This window comes from Gavia stellata, chromosome 26 (genome assembly GCF_030936135.1).
Source record: "Gavia stellata isolate bGavSte3 chromosome 26, bGavSte3.hap2, whole genome shotgun sequence".
In the NCBI taxonomy this organism is placed as follows: domain Eukaryota; kingdom Metazoa; phylum Chordata; class Aves; order Gaviiformes; family Gaviidae; genus Gavia; species Gavia stellata.
The window spans coordinates 2,228,088-2,249,991 of NC_082619.1; the positions used below are offsets into that span (position 1 = coordinate 2,228,088).

The following is a 21,904-nucleotide window of genomic DNA, read 5'->3' on the forward strand; positions in this document are numbered from 1 at the left end:
ATTTTCGCATACTTCCACTTTCACCCATGCATCAGGGCACTCTGACACCACTGGGGCTGCGATGTTGCATCTTCGCAGTTTCCTCAGCTTCCCATGCTGATTCTCAACAACATACTGTTCTCTTCAGCTCTGCAGTTTGGATTGGGAATTGCTTTGTAAACAACTATATTGCTCACTATACCAGTTCCTTATACAGAGAAAGACCTGCTAGTCACAAGAAGAAATAAGCCTGTAGCACAGGAAAAAAAAAAAAAAAGAAGAAAAAAGAAAAGAGAGGATCATGTAGTTCTCATTCTCAAGAATGCTTCCCTCTTCGATCGAGAACCAAAACAACACCAAAGCCCAGCTTATTAAAAATCATAAATGAATCCAATGTTTAATTAGAGAAAAAGCAAAGCCTTTTATGACTGGACAGGACATACATTTTGCGAGGCTGTCTCCTCCCTAGAAAGCTGCTTTATTTACCATGGCACAATTGTAAATTTCACACCAGCTTGGTGGTTTGGGTTTGCGAAAAAGGAATGTCTTGAGAAAAAGCAGACAAATCAACAAATTCTGAGAACCCAAATTGCTAGACTGCTGCAAGAATTCTTGTGAAACATCTGTATTTGTCCTTATGTAATACATAACCAATGTTTAGGTGTAGGGAATACAGTGAGCTGGGCTGGAGTAATCCACTGATCTGATTGTGCAGCGGAGTTTCTGACCAGCTGAGCTTAAACTCATTTCACTTCTCAGAGATTGTTTCTTCTCCTTTATAAACGACAATGTTCTGGTCCGTTTCATACACTTTGACTTTATAAAGAATTCCCACGGGCAGGAGCTTCTTGAGGTTTTCCCAGATGAATACCGCAACGTTCTCTGTGGTGCTAAGATTGAAACACGAGCAGATTCAGAACTGACAGCAATGATATTTGAGGCTACACCCAGATTGGGCCAGGGGAGATGCTAAGGGCCACGGGAAACCATGTGGGCAGCTTTCACGTGATGACACCCTGAATGTAAGGGGGGCTTGAACCATTGCCAGCAAACACGGATGAGAGGAGGTCTAATTAACAGGTCGTATCTGTCTCCCAAGCTGTCCCCAGAGCAGGCTCATGTGACAAGTGCCAGTCTGCAAAGGGGTCCTCAGGTGCAAGCACGTGGTGCCTTCCTGGGTACGTGGGACGGCAGCTGCCCCAGCAGGCCTGCACCCAGCCCGGCACAGTGAGGCAGGCTGCATGGCAGCAGGGCTGGAAGGCATGCAGGGCACCCAGCACCCGACATGCACAAGTGTGCGTCACAGGTGTGTTACACACACAGCTATCGCAGCTGCTCTTTCAGATGTAGGACTAAGCCTTGAAGACTGTTCCCTGACCCTGCAACCAACGCCACGAGGAGTCCCCATCACCCACCTCACAACCTCAGCAAAGTACGGCACATCCTTATCCAGGTTTTTGTGGTCAAGCGGTTCCATGATTGCCTCCTGCAGAAAGAAAAGAGCAACAATCTTGTCCCGGTTGCTCAGTGGAGTTGGGGTTCAAATTACCAAGCAAATGGGACTGGAGCAAGGCAACAGTATGTAAAAAAAGGATAAGAGCCCTACATCCACATGTTAATTTTCTAGCCGGAGACATGGTACCACCTAACATCACAGGGCTAAAGGATTTTAGTCTTAAATCATTCCTTAATTTCTTCTTTATTTCCTACCATCATCAACTCACCATGTCTCCACCCTGGTACTAGACAAATTGCTAAGCTCTAACCAACTCTCCCAGGAGATGTGTAGGAAAATACCGCTATTACCTGCATATATTCTTTCAGGTCTGTCAGGTTTATAACCATTCCTGAGACTGGGTCAATCTGCAGGGAAAACAAAAGGGAGGTTAGCAGCCTAGCTACACGTCCTTATTACCAAGGCTGCCGTGAGCCTGTACAAATCAGACTGAATATCTGTGCGCTCAAGACATCTGAGCCACAAGAAAAATATCTTTCCACCTTCACTCACTGAGTTCCAACTCTACTCCTATGATGTTCCCAAAGGCTAGATACCACATACAAACAACTCCAGTGGTTCCACCCTCTCATAAAAGCTGACACCAGGGAGGAAAAACTCACTGAAACACTCAGTCTTCAAGCAACAATCTAGCATGACCATAAGCAGGAAAACAGGCATTAAACTGTTGGGTTGAACAACCAGGGACAAAACAGAGACCAGCCTGAGCTCAGGTCATCCTCCCATCTGGAGAAGGCACAGCTCCAGAACAAAATCAGGTTATGTAGTTCACAGCATATTTGGGGAATGTAGAAGGAAGAGGCTTTAAAGTTTTAGTTTCAGATCTGAATAGAAACCCCCTTTCCTATGAACTGCAAATCTTCAAAAAGGTGTTTGGAAAACATCAGAACCAAAGCGCTATCTACACAACTCACTCTGCAGAATACACAGAACAATGACAGGATGAAGGGTGATAAACAACTACAAAAGCAGAATTTCCTTCTGTATTTGCAGCAAAATACCTTGATAAAACAGCAGAAAGAAACAGTTACTGGAAGTGCTAAGCCTCCCTGTGGCTCAGTAGTCATCCAAAGGTGCCCCACAGATCTGACCAGAGCTTAAGTTATGTGCCCAGAGGATCATTACAAACCTTGGATTAAATACGGTCACCTGCAAATCCTTGTTAGAGGCAAGGTGAATAGGACAGTGATTACGGAAAACCTTCTTCTGTAGTGACAAACACCCTGGGAAACCTAGCAATTGAGCTAGAACTTCAGTACTGTGGAAGACGGGGACCCATCTATCCCGCCACCCTAAGGAATGGGAAAAAAACGTTGACCGCACTTACCTCTCCACGCACAGTGACTATAACTGAAAAAAAGAAAATATCAGGTCACAAGACCATGAACATAGCAACAAAGTACACTACTGATTGGGACATGCAACCCATTCATCACTAATCCACAAGGACTGGTGCAGGCTCCCCAGCACTTAAAAGTGGGACTGTTTTTATAAAATGGGTATCCACTCCATAAAGAATAATGACTCGGAGTCACCCAGCTCGTCAAAGAAGTCATTCTCCAAGGTCTGATACCCAGAGACATGCCACTATCGCTGAAGTGCCCCTTCAGGCAGAGGTAAGACTAGATGACCTCTCAGGTACCTACTCCCTGTGACAGCCTGTGCCCTGCACACTCTGTCAATCACAGCCTCTTGATCGGCAAAGTTTTCTGGACAATGCAGACACCCTAGGTGCCCATACAATCACCAGACCCACAAGATCATAAGATGTGGAGTCCGCTTATAAGTCTTCTGACATTACGGAATACCGGAGAAAGAAAGAAAGGGATGAACTGGCCACCAACTCTCTAAGAACTAGCATTACTGCAAGGTGCCATTTCAACCCAGAAGCCTTTTCAACAAAAAAGAGACAAACACTTGGAAACAACATCCTTATAAGCTCAGCATTCCTTCCCACTAAGCCCAGGAGCTGAGAACAGAATCACAGCTCACTGGGGAACACAGAAAGACAGTCATTTGAGCCTGGTTGTGATCCTCCTCTGGGGTGGAAAAGCCCCTTCATGCGCTTTTTCTCACTCTCTCTCTTCGCTCTCTTCCTCCCCCCCGCCCCCAAGGAACAGTTTTAGAGGCATCTCCCTAGCTTTCCACAATTTTTTTTCACAGTGGGAACATCCTTCTTATATGAGAAAGCAAGAACTGTTGTGCCTGTAAGTCAGCTTTCAAACGAGGGACAGATCTTCAGTCCAGCAATCTGTCAATCTGTCTTCCCTGGTAAAGCTAATAGCTCTGTAGCAGAGGTTTCAGGGTACCTACAATACACAGTGCTAAACAGGGAGCCAGCATAACAACTGCAGAGATACGATTCTACGTGCATAGGGTATAGATGGTAGGAGAAGAACTTGTGAAAACAACATTCAAATAAAGTTTATGGGCTGTTTAAATTGCATGTCTTTTGCTTAGAAAAATCTTCATTCAAAACACAATGAGTTTGCAGATTATAAACAAGTAGATTTGACATTTTAAGATAAATATTTATTATCTATTTAACTTAATAGCTTGCAAATCCACGCCATGGCTAAACCTCCCTGCTGCAGAGGACTCCTTCTAATTCTAAAAAACCCCAGTGCCAGCCACTAAAAGCCGTACCAGACTGCCGAGACACATGACTGACCCAGCTCTCCCAAGGGTTATTCTGCCTTCAAACCAGCCTGCCTGGGAGCTGCCTCTCCCCACGCCTACACGTGTAAGCATGGAAGTCAACTCCTTACCTTTATAGTTGTGTCCGTGGCCATTTGGGTTGTTGCATTTCCCAAACAGCTTCAGGTTTTCTTCATCGCTGAGTGATTTACTGTGAGAAATACAGACATGGCATTTCAGGATTCATTACAGATGTTCATGGCTTCACTTCAACTGTGATTGCTTCCTGGCTCTTCCATCTATTCACTCTCCCAAATTTAACCCACTAGCTTTTCCTACCCAGGAGGCACAAACAGAACCGGCGGAGTATTTGGCCTGTGAGAAGATGTTGTTGACAAGGGGGTTTTTTGCTGTCGTTTTGTATGTCTATATGCAGGCTTCATAACAACTGCCTAATACCACTGCTGTATAAACACTAACAGCTATTCGCATAACGGCAAAATCACTTGGGCTCCTAGGAGGAAGCGCCTGGAGCAAGCTATGCATATTATTATTTATTATTAACTAACAAAGCTTAGGGAGCTTTGTATAAAGGACGACTTCCCTCTCTGGAGCTTTCCTTTGAAGAAATTCAAGTGCCTGCTCCGAGGAGTATGTCACGCCAAGGCACTCTTTAGGAACGCGTCAATTGTGAGAAAAAGGCGACGGATGGGGGGCACGGCGAGTCGCTTACAAACTGCAAGCATAATCCGTCCCGCTTACAAATTAAACTTCAGTTCTCGTTAAACCTCGTGAAGCACTGATCTCTGCAACCGGGTCCGGCTACTGCAGCCTGCAGAAGACGGCCCCCAACAAGGAGAACGGGGAAGCGCTCGACAGCAGGCGCGCATACGGGCACAGCGGCTGAGCCGGGCCCCCGCGCCGTGCGCCCGGCTCCGGCCAGGCCGCTTGCAGCGCGCCGCGGCAAACGCCCGCAGCTCCGCGAGGCCTCCGCGCCCTTCCGCCCAGGACGGCGGGGGGGCAGCCGGGCTGCCGCGGCTGTGCCGCCTCCCGGGGCCGGGCGTGCCGGCGCCGCTCACCTGTGCAGCCGGTGGCAGGCGCTGAAGGAGACGGCGCGGGAGAGCCGCGCCAGCCGCGCTGCGGGCGGCGCCATGGCAGGGCCGCGGCGGGCGGTGCTTGCGCGCTGGCGCGGCCGGCTCCATCCGGGCCCCGGCGCCGAGCGGCGGCTCGGCAGCGCCGCCCGCGGGAGCCTCGGGCCGGGCCGCCGGCGGCTGCGCGCCCGGTGCCCGAGCCGCGGCGGGTGCCCCGTCCCCGCCTGTTGCGCAGGGCTCGGCTCCTCGGCCCGGTCCCCCCGGGCACTGCGGCCGGGTCTCCCTCCGGCTCGCCGCGGCCTGCGGGCGCAGGAGCCTGCCCTCGCCTTGCCCTGAGGCGCAGGCGGGCAAAGCGCCTGCCTTCTTCATTGCCGCAGCTGGGCTGCTGCTCCTGGTCCCCTCTACCGTCTCCTGCGCACATACTGCGGTCTTGTGTGAGCCACTGATACAGCGAGAAAATAAAAAAGGCTGTTAGGAGCCACTGTGTCAGCCCGACCAAATGCAGAGGTGTGACAACAGCTCCAGCGGGCCACCGGTGGGATCTGCTGTAGCAAATGCTTTCTACACCACCTGTTTACTCGCTCACTTTTCACTGCATCACGGATGCAGAAAACCAGAAGCTCTCTGAGAGCAGCAATCAAAATCACGGGAACCACCCTGAGGATAAGAAGCAGCTGTTAAAACATTTCTACATGGGCGTCCCAGGGAGAGAAGGATCAGCTCTGAAGGACGGAATGTGAGACTGGAAAACACGCATTGCATTTCCCAGTTCAAATTCCTGTTGTTCACCTGTGTCCAAGTGGGCTCGGTACGACGGTGATGCTGTACGAGAAGGGATGCTGTTGAGTACCGACGAGCTAACCTTTCAGCTTAGTTCAAATTCTGCTTTCGAGAACATACACAAAAACTATCTTGGACTACATCAGAGTTCCTCATTTGCATTATCTAGGCTGCTGGGCTGGTGGATGTGAGGTCCAGGAACAGAACGAGTTGAGATGTGCACTGAAAAAAGTGCGTCAGTGAAACAACATGAGCTCAAACAGCAGAGGAGCTTTCTACAGGGCAGGACTGGCGTTTGTTGCAGAACCAGATCAGAGACCTGCAATTTGTTCATCCTGCCTTTTGTCTTTTCATTGACGTTCCTCTTTCAAGGCATTTCATCCTCTCATTTATCCTGTAAAGTTAGCAATGATTTGGCCTGCGGGCCAACGGTTTGACTCGCTTGTGTTTTCTTATATTATGACAGTTGCAAGAAGCATGTTTATAAATGCGTTAGTGCACAGGGGTGGGTCTGCCAAAGGAAAGCTGGCAGGCTCTGAATGCGCTTGTAAGGTGTTTACACAGCAATCCGAAGAGAAGCAGTTCACAAAGCAATACTCGCCTGAAGGGACTGAGAAAACTTCATGGATCTAATTCCTACCCACCTAAAATAACTGAGCTCTGTCCACTCCACAAGGAGCTATTGTTAAACTTTTGAGAATGCCCTGCTCCCTGGTCATGTGCCTGATTTGAGATGGTTTAGATAACGCAAGTGTACACAGCAGTCCTTCCCTGCACCAGTCACAGGAAAGGGCTGCCAGGCCTGTTGATACCCTTTCTAGCCTGGCAAACTAATTTGATCTCTGGGATGGTTACGAACCTGACAGACTTGAAGGAGTGCACTTTGGGAGTAACATACATGGAGTTCAAGCAGAGGAATCCATAAAGTGTGGTGATTTTCAGAAAGGTTTGGGAGAGGGGGTGGAACCTGGGTTTCTCGGTGCTGCAAGGTAATTGCATCCACATATTCCCTTAATTCCTGGAAATTCTTGGTGCCCCAGGGATAACAGAGCGTATCTGCCAGTTTGTCAGAGCGGGAAAACTCCAAGCGTCAGGGCCAGATCTCCAAGTTCTGTATAACAGCACTAGAAGAAAAAACAGTTCTTAAGGTAGTGGAGTACAGCCTGTGTGCACACAACACGGGCAGGGGCTAGGATTGCACTGTTGAAGTACAGCTTTATAAACGCAGCATGGGCTTTGCACTGCAGGACATCTTTTTCCCCTGCACTATTACCTGCAGCGCTGCCTTGGGTGCTCTGGCTGGTTGCAGTTAACACAGGCTTGCACGTGAACCTCTGACCTGCCTTTCCCCTTCCCACCTCAGCAAGAAAAAAAAGTTTAAAGACAACAAAACTCCACCTGCCGTCATTAAGCACTTCCTTAGCATCATTCAGCTTCCAGTCCTGAGGCTGTGACCTCGCTGGGGGTTCCCCCCCCCTCGCCGTGGGTGACAGGCTGCAGGAGGGCAATTGCACCGGCTGACATGGCAAGTGACAGCGCGGGGCCGGCTGCAGTGGAGGAGGCAGCCGGGTGGCAGGGCTGGAGCACCAGCAACGGGAGGCGTTTGCCATCTAGCGACTTTGTGAGATTAGCTTTGGCATGAGCCTCTCCTTCTGCCTTCCCACAGTGCTGCAGCCGTGGTCTATAACCCTCGTTTCTCTCCCCTGTCTTTCCCCAAGACCTGTAAGGAGGGTGAAGAAAGGTCAGAGAGGAGATAAAGCTGGGTTGTTTGGGTAGAGTGAGTCAGGTCTGATTTGGCTGTGTTCTGACTGGGCTCACCTCCAGAACATCAGGAGTCAAAAAAATAAAAAGCAAAGCAAGTTTGCAAATAGGAAGCGTGGCTTTCCTTCAAACCCTAGGGCACAAGGGAGCTGAAGCAGCCTGGATTAGGAAGCAAGCATATGAGAGAGTGTTTTGAGTTTGATCTGCTCAACTTAAGAGCAAAGGGATATCAAGGCCACAATGGAGTTCTACATGTTTCATACTGATTGAGTTAGGAGAAAGGCAGGACACGTTAGCCATCAGAGCTGTATCCAGCTATGCTGTTTAAGCAGGAGCATGGTGGAGATGTGTCATGCATGTCTACAAGACCATGTAACATAATAAGGTGTGTGTCAGGGTTGCAGCTCTAGCCTCTTGTGGCACAGCACAAAGTTGGCCATGGGGCTGGTGAGGGCAGGGAAAGGAAAGAAGAAACTTCACAAGGTTTTATTTGAGGGCACTGCTAGTGTACAGAGAAAAGCATTATAAGCACAGCTTCTGTGAGTGTTTGCATCTACTTTCTAGGGTTCACTGAAGGCAATCTTTTTGCAATGGGGGTGAAATTACATCCCTTCATTGGGTCTACATGTTACTAGTTGGTTTTACTCCTCTCTTCTGCTTTACACATTTCAGCCAAAGTCACTGCCCTAAGCAGTGATACTCTCTTCCCTTCAGAGCGCTTTACTACCAAGGGAAGCTAATGGTCATCTTAGTTTCCATTTTCTCCCTTGCAAGCCTTATACATGGCAGCCTTTGTGAACTGCTGCTAACTGGTCTATCAAGATAGTCAGAAAATTCAGATAAAGCAGTGAGCTGTTTGAGAGAAGGGGCTTCTGCCTTCCTCAGACCCTTTGCTATATATTGTTAGGAATACAGCAGTAACTCAGAGGTCATGATAGAGAAAAAGCAGTTCCTTGATCCAGGGCATAATGCAAAGATGGGAGGTAAAAGAAAGCAGAGGTTTCTTTCTGAGCCTGATCTGGTCCTGAGTGACAGAAGGTGACAAGGTCTTCAGTCAGTGGGAAGTAAAGATGCCGTGGAATCCATAAGGTATTTGCACTGCAACTTCTGCTCGCCCCAATTCCCTGAAGGTCTCTGCATCCAAGACAAGCAGGAAAGCATTTTGGTTCTGCAGGATGAAAAGAAAGCCAGAATGAATGCCAAGGCTGAACTTCATTCCACTGTCCAACCCACTACATCTGTCGCCCATACGGGAGCCCAAATGTACAACCAGGCCATATAGTCAGGTACAACCAGACCATATAGATTAAACCTGTAAGATGGTTGGCTAGGAGCACTGGTAGTCACGGATGCCACTCAAGGAACACTGACATTCCAAGGCACACTCCTACTTGAAGTTTGCCTGGCTGTGCTTGGCAGTTGCAGAGGCACACACCTTGGGGAGCGTGGTGCTTCAACTATCTGCCAGAGAGCCTCAAATTCAGTTTTGTGGTTTAGAAAGTATGTGTGATACTATGTAACTTTGACAAACCAGTAGCAATAAGTTACCTCAGTGGGGGAGACCACAACAGACAAGATGACTCCACTGTCTTCTGCCATGGCATTAGGCACTGGCACGAACACAGGCTCTGATGGGTAGGATCCATCCTCCTGCCAAATCTAGCAAGCACAGTAACATATGGATGTGTTTCATTTCATTAATACTTGTCTACTACAGTCAGCGGAGTTGAAAGTTGGAGTGCTCCCCACAAAGATACCCAGGCATACTCTGTGCTCCAAGAAACCTATAGTTCAACCTTTTAATTAATTCTTTTGGTTCCAGTAGTATGGTGGTGCCAGCATGCCCATTGTGCCAGGCATCATGCAAACAGGCAGTGAAAGGGGCTCCTATTACTCATTTCATCCAACAGTTTGCACTGGCACAGGTATAAGCTACAAGCTCAGAAAACACTACCATCCTAGTCAGCACAGCCACCATCACGCCACTCTAGTGCAGAAAGACCATGTTGTACCCAGGCACTGTGGAGAGGGAAGTGCCATGCCAGCAGAGCGATCTATCACTATCACCACCTGAGGGCATTGCTGCTGCTCCTACTGCAGGCAGAGCGATAGCACCCCAAGGCTGTGCTGAAGGAAGGCACTCAACTGCAAAATAAGTCTCTGGAGCAGAACAATTAAAATGGGCATCTCTGTCTGAGGATTCCTAACTCTCTCTAGCCTCCAGAAAAGTCTCTGATTAATAAGCGTTTAACACTTTGGGGATCATTATTCCCTGCTTAAGGGAAACACGGGAAAAATCCCAGCTTGTGTTTGCAGTTGGAGATATCCTAAACCTTGTTTCTTGCCCAAGTCGTAAATACTTTGGCAGTTTATCTCCAACTGCCTATGCTACTTGGATATTTTCTGTACCATCTGGCAAGAGATGACTTTTCTTTGGCCTAGAAGACACATGCATACTTTATCCAGCCCTTTCTGTTCTGTCATCTATCTAGGAACCTGGAGTGATATCCTCTCCTGTTTGGTTAAGTGTGCCCCATTCATAAGGTGCTAGGTGAGAGATGAAATTAGGAATCTCATCTCAGACCCATTTGAACGAAAACCCCTAAAGAGTAAAGAGCCTAGTAAATGACATATCTTCAAGGCCAGTTCAGTGGAATGACTCCCATTGCTAAAAAAGATATTCTCACTTCACCTCACCTTGAAATTCTTGGTCTCCACATCAACCTTGATCAAGGAATCTCCAACCAAATGCCGAAAACCACATCCGTAGAAGTAACGGTACTTCCTACCGTTGTACCGAGAGTAGTTGATCTGGGGGAACTCCAAGCCCCCAACCTTTTCAAAGGCCTCAGGGTGGAGATTTTCATGTGTGCACCAGACCTAGAAGAAGTATGCATTACACAAGTGTCAGTTTAGCTTTGACTGGGCAGAAGACCTGACTGGTCCCACCAACCCACTGCACAACTATTGTGGAGAAGTAATGTTTAAAGATGAGCCTGACATTGCACTGAGGCAGGTGGAAGCACCAATTCCATCTCCCTTATCTGTTTCACCCAAAGAACTGACTCATCATCACAGACCTTGGAAACTTCAAGGATCAGTCTAATGTGAAAAACAGGAGTAAGTCCATGTATTCCTGCACTCCTAGCTCAGAAAATCCCAGGGCCGGCACTCAGCAGTCTGATGTACAAAGTACATACAGAGATGACTCCACTCATAGTGGACAACACGTGTTCTATACCACTGAATGCCCACTCTGTAGGGCTGTTCAGAGCTAGAAGCCTTTACCCAGGTGAAAGCATAGAGGATTTTGTCAGTGCAGAAGCTGATGTTTGGCCAATTATCGTAAAGGCTTATCATCCACTTGAGCATTTTTGGTAAGTCCCAGTCTGGCTTTGCTCTCTCATTTAAGGCAACGTGGTAGTTTTTGTACTAAAACACTAAGTCCCATCTTAGTAATGACCAAACCTTGCTTGCTTGCTTGGTGGACAAGATCTGAGAAGATAATAGCACAGCATGATAACTGTTGCAGGCAATCTCACCACAGCCATAAATGCAGTTATGTAAGTCTTTAATACATACCTTGCCATCTGCATCTTTGACAGCCCTTGCCAATGTATAAGACAGTGGGTTCAGATTCTTCCCCACAGGTGTGTCTGAATTCACATTCAGTGGGAGAACAAAGCGACGCGGGAAAGCTCGGGATATTGAGTCATAAATCTATTACAGAGACAGAAAGTTATGGTGCTGGAGAGAGTCGAGTGGCATTTTGGGCTAAGTGGCCTTTTTGGGAACAATTCTGAAGTTTTAGACATTCCTCCCACCCCTGAAATCTTCTTCTTTCTATTGTGTGTTTTACCAAGTTCTGGTAAGGGCTCTGCTTGTTCCAGTATTTTACAGTAGAAAACAGAAAGACAACAAATTAAATGGGTCAGCATTGCTTTCACAGTAATTAATGCTGAGTTGGGTATGCAAATCACTCAGTTATCCTCCAAATCCAGCACTGGGACATATGCTGCACTATATTTTATTCAGTTAGAACAGACTTACATTGATCCTTTTACAGCCTGTCCACATATATGCCCTACTGACCGTGTGACTTAGGCCCTTCTTGCCCAACCAAGATCATAAGCTAATAGGGGCATTAGAGAAAACGGGACTTCTGTAGCACTGAGCAAGCAGAAGGGATACCTCTTCTGGAAAGCCACCCTCTACAGCTCTATTGGCGATCAGTGGCAGTCCCACTTTGGAAGCCTGAGGCTGAACAAAGCACTGAGAAACTTCCACATTATTTTAAATAATATGAACCATGCATGGAAGACAAACTTTGTAAGTATATAAGCGGCATGCGGTTACAAAGCTTCAGAAGAAAAACTGCTTGGTTGTAGACTGTCTCAGATCTTTGTGGGATCACAGCATGATACGGACACCGACTATACTGCTTGCTGTTGATCTCAGAGGGTAAATGTTGACTCTCTGTTAAATTAATGGAAGGAGGGCCCTGTCCAGACAATGACTGGAAATACCTGACTAAATGCTCTACATGAGTCTCTGGAGGAGCATCCCTCTCCCCTGGATGATAAGCCGAGCAGAAGGAGACTACTGTACCTCAGTTCAATGCCTCAAGTTAGCCTGCGTGGTTTTCCTCTTCCGTTCTCAGGTACACATGGACTTCATGTTTGAAAAGTCTAGGGTAGTGGTGGATTTACTTGGGGAGCAAAAGGGAGAGCAAACTAGCAGCCCCCAGCGTGGCAGACATTCAGCGGGTTGCATGAGAGGAATAATTCCACCATTGCCACTGAAATCCTGTTCAAGTCAAGTTTAGAACCCATAACACTTCAAAATATTAAGCCTTCTAAATAAAATAGGTGGCAAGGACCCTGTTTTGGTGTTTTTCAGTTACTTCAATCTGTAACTCACCAGTTCAATGTGAAACTTTGCTTTAATCATATGTGTTAATCCTGAAACCCTGTTTTCAAAGATTTTATGTCTTATGTAGCCACAGTAAACTGATTGGTTGACGAACTCTACCAGACAAAATATGGTTTAGCCAGCAAGCAAAAGCACTGAGCATGAATCGGGGAAAACAGAAAAATCATGCTCAGGCATGCCTTAGTCTTTCGGTGCAGCGTAAATTTAAGATTCTGTTCTGAAATTACTTGCACTCATGTGTGCATCTACAGTTTAATGACTATGCTACTTGTCCGTTAAAGAACGTGGGTGTTGGAAACACATGCCTAATGTTGACATAAGGACACCTTCAGACAGATCAAATTATAGCTCTTCTTGTGCTCAGAGAAGGCTGAACAAAAGCTGGAAGCAGTTTGCAAAGCAAACGGTCATATTAACACTATGCTGTACTTGAATTAACGTTCACTACATCTTTGCAAAAAAAACAACAAAGGAAAGCAGAACAAAATGATCCTATGGGGACACAACTGTACACTTTTCAGATCAGAACTGACTTGCTTCTAGTCAGCTCAGAACACAGACAAAGGAAACTCAGATTTGCCTGAACATGTTGTAGAAATGCCTGCCCTTCACCCACAATATAGTGGGTTTCCAATAAACACAGCTGCAGTACAAGAAACTGAAAGCACCCCCACTTTTCCAATGTATGACCTTTGCAAAATAATGCCTCTTACATGGCTTTAAATGGTGCTTTTGGCAGAGCTGGACATAATAAATGATTTATGAGTACGTGCTGTTGTGAGGTGAATGTGAGGAACAAAGTAGGGGTTTCTGTGATGTTTGTGATTTACATAATAAAGGCTGGTTTTCTGAAGTAATGCCTTTAAACAACAGGGTTTCTTTTTCTTTTGCCCTTTAAAAGTCATGCAAAAACTTATTTTGCATACTTTCTTGGGGGAAAAATTTATTACACAGGGATATAGAAAATTAGTATCATTAAAAACGAGATTTTAAAACAGAAGTACATTCTGCTAGGCTGACGGAGATCTGTGTCACACACCAATTTTAAAAGTTTCAAGGAAACGCTCCATGGAGATTATTAAGAGATTTAAAAGGAAGAAAAATACCAACAGATCAATAGATCATCATTTTAGTTTTTCCATATAGTCGTGGTTCCTTTCCCCAGTTCACATCCTCCACTTTGTGGTTCCCCCATAGTGTTCTCCATTGTACTAACGTGAACCTTACTTCAGAAAAGTAACTCAACCAGCATGGGGCCCCATCAGATTCTATGCAACACAAATACAGAGATCTTACCTGATCTAGACCTTCCCCACTCTTCCGCAGATTCTGAAGTTTGTAAGTAGCCAGAGTTGTTCCATCATCCTGGCAGCACAGATCAAGGACCACGCAGCCATGATCTTCAAAGGCATTGATTTGATGGAAAGTAGCAAAGGGCTTACTGTACCACTGCCCTGGCAGCACCTACAGTGACCATAAGAGAGGCTAAATTTCCTCTCTAAAGATCCTAGCCACACCTCAGAGTTTTCTCTTCTCTCCCCCATTTAATTCTCCACTCATTCGTCAGTATTTGTCTTGTGCCCTTGTGTTACTACAGAATGGCTGCTTTAAGCCAGTAAGTAGGCAAAACCAGATGAAGAAAAGCCAAAATGTAAAGCAGCCCAGGATAGGCCCCTTTCTGTCATGACTCCATCCCTGTAGCATCATCTCCAGGCTATGACTGACCTTTTTGTACTACATAGTACTTGGGATCTGCATTTCAGCCCCTGCGATCCACCTACCTCCCCAGTGTGCTTATTCACCACATGGAAGCAAGTATTGTACTGAGGCTCCCAGCTTATCCCTTCAGAAATGGCTTCCCCACGGAGTTTGGAAGTGATAATCTGCAACAGATTCAGTTTGATGGGTTGCTCAATGAAAATTATGTAGTTTTCACTCATTCCTGAAAAGAGAAGGCAGGAGATATCATCCAAGTATTAGGCAAATGAGACGATAAAAAAATCTCAGGGGCAGAGGGCAGTGAACAGCCCTTTCTGCCTCACAGTAGGCTAAATCCACAGAGTTTGAGATAGAAAGCATTCTTACCAAAGCTGTGATAGTAGGAGGGTTTCATCTTATCCATCGGAGCAATGGAGCACAGCACCTTCGCTCCCTCTAACGTGTCACTACAGTTTGACTTTTGTGGAGGGACCTGAATTATATTATACCTAGACCCTGGAAAGGAGAAAGGGTGTTCAACACCACTGAGATGTGAGACTGTCCACATTCACGAAGCCAAAGTCAGGCTCTTTTCCTTTCTGTTTTCCTAGAATACTAGGAGCCAAGGTCATAGCTAAACTGAGGAGAAAACAAAAAGCCAGTTCTCAAGTCAATAAAACAATCAACAGAGGATTACATACCAAAAAAAAGAAGCTTGAAAGGAAGTTAGAAGGATCTTCTCAGTCTTGTAGACTGCCATCTAATTTTACTGTCTGCCATGTGTTCCATGTTAGCTTAGTGTATCCTATAATAACACAACCAGGAAGAAAACCAAGTTCGTAGCTCGTGTATCAAAGGAAATGAAAACTTTGAGCCTTGGGGATGACATGACACTCATTTAATAAATCTGCGCATATGGTCAGGAAAGAATGGCACATGTGAATAATAATCTATAGTTTGGTCTCTCCAGCTGAAAACGGCATGTGCTGCAAAGCTCGAAATTGCTAAGGACAAAAGGAAATGAAAACAGCAAGAATGAAAAATTATCAAAACCGGGCAACTGTTCAGTGAACTGGAACCAGCCTGAGGTATCATAATAAAGGGCAGTGGTTCTTTTCACAGGCCTCAGGCACCTGAAAAAGAAGGCTTTCATGTAACTAACGGTGAACGCTAGCTTGGAGCAGCCATGTCGACATAACTAGATCCCAACTAGATGTAATGCTCATGGTTTTGGGAAAAAGAAAAATATCCCAGAAAATTCAGCTTTGCTCTAAGATAGCCAGGTCACTGTAATAAATTCCACCTTCTCTCCTGTATAAACCCTTATGGTCCTTATCAAAAGCCGATTGGTTTAAGTGGAAAATGTGTGGCTAATATGCCAAATTCTTTGTATGAGGCTTCAACGCTGGATGGGACTTTAAAAATCATTCTCCTGTTTTTCATCAAAGCTTGGGAGAAGAAGAGGGGATATACACAGGACAAAGTCCAGAGCATCTGAAACTAATTGCTGAGAGAAGCCATTTTTATGGGACAGACTGACACCCTGAAAGAAGAACTAATCTGGTTTGCCATCATTTTGACACAAAGATAAACAGCAATTTCAAGGTCTCTTTAGACACTGAAGTTTCTTCAACAACTGCTCCTTAAAGCAGCAACAAGAAGCAGCCTGTACACCCTGCCCACAAGCCAGACGTGGTCATGCCCAGTCTTACCATGTTTCCCGTAGGAATTGCCCATGTTGTATGTTGTCCCATCAGACTCATAATGAGGATGAGCAGTGGCCCCATTCACTGCAACAAATTTGCTCCAGTCTACCTGCAAATGCCAAAGATTTTAAGTCAGGATAGAAGCTTCCTGTTGCTCTGTAGCAAGCAACAGTCTTTCTAAATGTTGGTTTCGTGAAAGCCTGAGGAAGAATAGCTTGACGATTACAACCTAATGTGGGATCTGGACTTAACCCTTCATTTTGCCAGCAATCTTCCTGAAATCCTTGAAAATTAACAATGTTTCTCTCTGTGTTAGTCCTACCAGTAAAATGGGACTAACAGCACCAGCCATTTCTCTGGGAGACATGAGCATTACTAATGGCAGGAAGTGCTGACACAGTGGAAATGTTGCCCATATCAGCATTTTAGCTAGGCCCCCAGAATAACCACAGACAGTGGTTACTCCACATGTGTGAAGACAGTCACTGCCCCAAAAAATCACCAAGTTTTTGGAAAGCACCCATAGCTAATTGATAGTCAGTGTTCACTCTCCTCACAGAAAAAACAGTTTAGCTTCCCTGTCTACAGCTAGAAGGAACAGTCAGGGCAAAGGTACAGTTGTGAGTAGTGTTAACATATACTCCTAGTTCCTGAGTTAGGGTATGGTTTAGGCTCAGACAGCGGAGGGGATGTGTTGGGAAGAAAGTCTGAAGGAAAAAGTTGGAGAAAGATCAATCCATGCATTGAAACATTAAAGCAGGGAGGATATGCTTCTTTTCCAAAAGTTTAAAAAAATGGCTTTCAAGTATCCAACCTGAGACCCTTTGGAAGGCCCCAGTAGAAAAGAGTGCCACAGCACCACAAGCTTAGAAAACCATGTCCTTTTAAGGCATCTCAAATCAGAGAGTTTAAATGTGAAATCATCCCTTCCATTTCTTCACTTAGCCAAAAAATACTGGTCTGCATCTAAAAAGCAGCTTAAGGGGAATTTTTTTTTAATTACAAGATGGCTCAACAGAGCTGAACATTCAAACGAAAAATACCCACGCATCTTTTCATCACTGCATTATGGTTTACAAAACAGATAAAATAGCAAATTGTCAAACTCTCAATTTCAATATGCAAGTAGCATGCTATACTTCATAAACAGAGTTTCTTCATGACTCACAACTGATCCTGTAGGGAGGGAAGGGTCTCCTGGAATGCCTCCCTCGAGATCTGAGGGTGTGCTGAGCCTGGTATTTTGTGGTATTAAATAGTCCGTGGTAACATACAGGTGCAGTAGTTAATACTGACTCAGGAATGGCAGAATCCTTCCTCAGTCCTTCGCACAGTTGTTCAGCCCAGCAAATACCCAAATCCCCTCTAAGGGTGCAGGCAGGGGGACATATAGCTTATACTGTCGTTTCACAAGTCATATTCTTCCCTCAAATGCAGCCACACTCCTGTGAGATGATGCACAGAACATATGGCAAGACTTCTACTCTGACTTTTTGTTCATTTGCTAGCACGGGAGAAAATAAAGTGGCATCTGAATTTTGACTTGACTTTACATTGACTTCATCACCCATTTGCGACAGAGGTTTTAGTCGAGACTTTGCAGGGCTGTTTTGGAGTGCTTAAAGCTGGGGGTGTAAGAAGGAGATAAAGGGAACAGATAGGAAGAATGAAGAGACAGGGCAAGAATACAGATCTGAGATCAGTGATGTTAACTTCTTCCTGTATGCACGTTGATTCTTCACACACTGGTAGGTACAGACAAGTCCAGACAAGTAGTGAGTGCGCTGGAAGAACGTCAGCTGTACCCAAACGGAAGTGAGTCTACATCTGTCTCTCCCCTTGCTTGCTACAGTGGGCAGTGACTGAATCTTCACTCATGAGAGCTGCCTTACTGCTAAGCAGATTTTTCAGAGACTTGAGCACACCATGAAGAGATGCTTATGGCTATGGCCCAGAGCCACACTGATAATTTCTTTTAGAATCTGCTTTTAGAAACAGCAAGGAGTGACTCTCCTGTACCATAAGCTAACCCCTTTATCCCACCTGCCCACACCTTTTCCTTCGTTTCAAGCGTTTCCGGGTCCACTTTGTACATGAAGATGTTCTCATTGCTGACATAATAGTCTCCTTTATACACAACGTAGTTCACACTGGCATTGTCACTTGGTTCTGAAATGAAATCCTGGAGTTGTACACAGCTCTGTTTAAGCTCACATCACATTACAGCAAGTTAGACATGTTTAAACAAATAAACCCATTTGCAATGACACTAATCCCTCTGTGATTGATTAGAAATATCTCACTAATCTACAAAGGCAGTCAGGAAACTGTCTGCACAGGTGAGTTCAGGATAAAAGGACTGGTTCTTCTGGCAATCACTGCAGTGAAGCCAAGATAATCTTCATACTTCCATATGCACTTTGTTTCTGACTCTCACTTCTTCATATACCTCCCTTTCCTCCCTAGCCAAAGTCCTCTCCTCTGACAGCCATACAAAGAGTGTCATGTTTGATTCACAGCATTGGAAACAACAGAGGCAAGACTTAAAGCTACAACTTGGGCTGAGGGGAGGGCAGGGACACTATTTGTGAGACAGGGCTGGGACAGGGTATGCTTCCTCTTCCCTATTCTCTTTCTCTTTAAAACTGAGTCAGGGAGATGCTGTTTGAGAGCTACACTCACACAACAGCCAGAGCTGTTCTTGCTATTCCTAGGGGAGCTGCGACTCACTAGCCAGGTGGCTGAGAAGAGCTGAGGAAAACACAATTCCCCCAATTGGAACATTATGTGTGCAGTGAACACAGAGCCTGAAGTTGGTACAGGAAAAGCCTGGGGGACAGGCCTTCTTGTAGTGAGGAATAGCCTACATGTGTGTAAAGAGTCAAACAGGCAAGGGTGTGCAGGAACAAACTGCTGGAGCTTGAAAGAGAAGATGGGGGATGTAGATAGTTCCGAAATTTACTGAGAGAGCTGGGGTGGCGTGGGGAGTTAGGGAGCTAGGCAGACCAAAGAGTGAAGGTATGAGCACCTTTGAATAGAACAGATGACATGGCAGAACAGGATCCATCTCCTCAGGGAAGATAAGAAGCAGAAGATGGTCACACACATGAGCAACAAGTTGCGAACTTTAGGTCTGTTCTCGTATTAGTGGAAAGTACTTTGCTTGCATGTAAACCTATTTCTTTTCCTGATGTACACAGAATCCTACAGGTAATGGTACTTCTGTTCCTGCACAATACTGTCTCTCACCCTACTCATATCATCTCCTGCACCTTAGTACAGGAAGGGAAGGATTAGCCCACTTATCCTACAAGCTTAGCAAGGCAAGGTGTTTTAAGGGCAAAGCTGTCTCTCAGGTGGAATGTCAGACTGTAATGGTCATTATCAGGACTGCACAGGGTGTTCTTTGGGGAAAGTTTTCTGTTGGAAATTTGCAACAAACTCTGGAATGGAGTGAGCTCAAGTGGCACTAAAACATTAAACTGAATGTGCCTCTTCCAGCTAAGTCTGACATCAACTTGCTTTTTTTGTTGTTGTTCCAAGACGTCATCTTCCAAGAAAAACATGGTCTCAGAATACACCTACCAGACTTCCTCACATCTCCCTTTAAACCTAACCACAAGCTCCCCAAGAAAATCTCAGAACATTTCTTATTTCTTAGAAACCCTCTTACGTGGCATCTCAAAGCGTGACACGAAGCGCCCAAAGACACTCTTGCACGGGTCTGGCATTGCCAGCGTCCCAAATTCTGAGACCACGATGCGGTTGTGCTGGCTGTTAGTCAGGTAGGAACTGCTCTGCAGAAACTTGCTCCGGTATGTCACTGTGCCGTTCTCCAACTGGAATTGATGCAACAGGGCCATGCCATCAAACCAATGGTTAAATCTTCAGGAGGAGATAAATAAGAGAACAAGAGTTGGGCACTATATGATGTTCTCCTATACTGTTCCCTCTTGCCTTTAGGTTTATTATTGTTCGTAAAAAGCTAATGTGCAGATCCCATGAACACTTAAACACATATAGCCTTGTGGTGAGTCTGCGAAAACATTTGAATTGAGTGAAGCAAATCAAGTGTATTTGCAGCTGTGGGACCTGAGGTTAGATGCTGACTTTCAGTGAGATTTGGACTCCCTATGCTACTTTTGAAAGTGGACCTCAGAGACTTCTGAAAATGCTATGTATAAGCTTTTGGGGGAAATAATCTATACTGGTAAACCAATCACTCTGCAGACTTCTGCATAGGGAATAAAAATTATGCTTTACTGTACAATAAGAATAGAAATTATTACTGAAAGCCCAACCACACAAGAAGGAGCCTTTAGCTCTTAGCTGTTTGCAGGATGCTATTCTCTCCAAAATGAGATCTCTGAGACTTTGAGAAAACCTTATGATCTATCCCTGGAAATATGATAAGATGATCACCTTTGGCCAGTCACTGCCATCAGCTTTGTTGGAGGAAGAACTAGGTTTGTCAATTAGTTCGAATGGCAGATTCCAAGCCGAAGGCGGTAGTTGCCTTCTTGAAATATTTTAATACATTATTTTTAAAATGAGATGGATTTGCTTCTAAAGCAACTCACACAATTTAGTGCAATCTACTTTACAAATCCTGCCCCGGATTTCAGAGTGCTCATGGGATGGATTTTTGTTAATGACAAAGGACTAGGAATGTGGATGTTTTAATCCCTGGCTCTGTTCCCTCATTATATTATGCTGAGTAGGGCACAGCCTCTCTGTGACTCAGCTTCTCCAACCTTAGGTAAGTTAACCGTGCTCCTATTTTCACAGAGCCCACTGGGAGTTTCTAGATGAGGGAGCAACTGTTCTTAAAAGAATGATAACATAAGCATTTCTTCCTTGCCTTACTTAAAAAGAAACTACAAGGTGCTCCAAAGAGTGGTGAGACATTCAGGTGGGTCCCCTTTAGGTTTAGGCAGAGCTCAGGCCAGAATCATTTCACAAACTCACCAAACCTGGACTTACTTCTCCTCACCAAACTCAAACTTCCCAGGACCATTCCTCAAAAGGTTGCCATTAATCCATTTGGGAATATGTCCTTTGATCTTCGCTGGGATGGGCTGAGGGGTCTCCTTTACAGTCTGCATTAAGGGTGAGATGCATTGCAAACCCTTGGGGCTGTGGCAAGTGATTTGCTCTTTTGATGGGCTGGGCAGGAAATTCTTTAAACCTGCAAAGAAAGCAGTGAGAACAAAAAGCAGGTAACTAAGATTTTCACTTGAATAAACAGACAATTGCTAGAGCTTGACTTTGGATGTCTAGGAGAATAGCATTCAGCATTCTGCAAGCCACCAAGCTGTAGTGGATATTCAAACTAAAGCCGTGTTCCCATAGTACCCCATTCATCCACAGGGACCTGAAAATCCAGTGGATTTAACTCTACTGTAGTTAATTCATTAGAGACACCTGTTCTGCAGTCCAAAGGAGGTAATAAAATACGTGATGATAGTAAAGAAGAGAACTTTTCTTTTAATTAAAGAAGCTTATAGTTGAATTTTATTTCAATAAGTAACTGAGAGCAAGTAACATATGGATTTTTATTACAAGAACTTACAAGGTTGCAAAAAGGAATCTGTTCCAAGTTGGGATGATACACAGTAGTGTTGAGGGGAGCCCTAAAAACAATTTCCCAGTGATTTTTGACAAGCAGTCTGCTGAAGAAAGTGAAAGAAAGGAGCTAGTCTGACTATTGTACACTGAAGCCACAAGCAGAAAGATGTAATCAGGCACCTTGTAAAGCACTGCATGTTGCCTTTGTACAACGATGTTGCCAAAAGCAAAGCAGA

General features: G+C 45.4%; 2 protein-coding genes across 3 annotated transcripts; both read right to left on the reverse strand.

The window, feature by feature from the left end:
- Nucleotides 1-358: 358 nt before the first annotated feature.
- On the reverse strand, nucleotides 359-5,285 carry PTS (6-pyruvoyltetrahydropterin synthase). Its single transcript, XM_059829760.1, has 6 exons — nucleotides 5,212-5,285; nucleotides 4,264-4,343; nucleotides 2,823-2,845; nucleotides 1,786-1,842; nucleotides 1,395-1,465; nucleotides 359-869 (listed from the first exon to the last, which is right to left on the reverse strand). Exons 1-6 carry the CDS (start codon nucleotides 5,283-5,285, stop codon nucleotides 728-730), a joined length of 447 nt encoding a protein of 148 aa, XP_059685743.1. The 3' UTR covers nucleotides 359-727.
- A 2,956-nt stretch (nucleotides 5,286-8,241) lies between these two features.
- BCO2 (beta-carotene oxygenase 2) lies at nucleotides 8,242-21,272 on the reverse strand. 2 transcript variants are annotated; one of them, XM_059829676.1, is made up of 12 exons: nucleotides 21,084-21,272; nucleotides 19,766-19,985; nucleotides 18,154-18,282; nucleotides 16,107-16,209; nucleotides 14,782-14,910; nucleotides 14,478-14,638; nucleotides 13,993-14,160; nucleotides 11,347-11,484; nucleotides 10,483-10,644; nucleotides 9,832-9,834; nucleotides 9,313-9,423; nucleotides 8,242-8,932 (listed from the first exon to the last, which is right to left on the reverse strand). In XM_059829676.1, exons 1-12 carry the CDS (start codon nucleotides 21,203-21,205, stop codon nucleotides 8,819-8,821), a joined length of 1,560 nt encoding a protein of 519 aa, XP_059685659.1. In that variant the 5' UTR covers nucleotides 21,206-21,272; the 3' UTR covers nucleotides 8,242-8,818. The 2 variants fall into 2 exon arrangements, with proteins under 2 accessions (XP_059685659.1, XP_059685658.1); XM_059829675.1 differs by lacking the exon at nucleotides 9,832-9,834 and having other exon boundaries at nucleotides 10,462-10,644.
- Nucleotides 21,273-21,904: the final 632 nt, after the last annotated feature.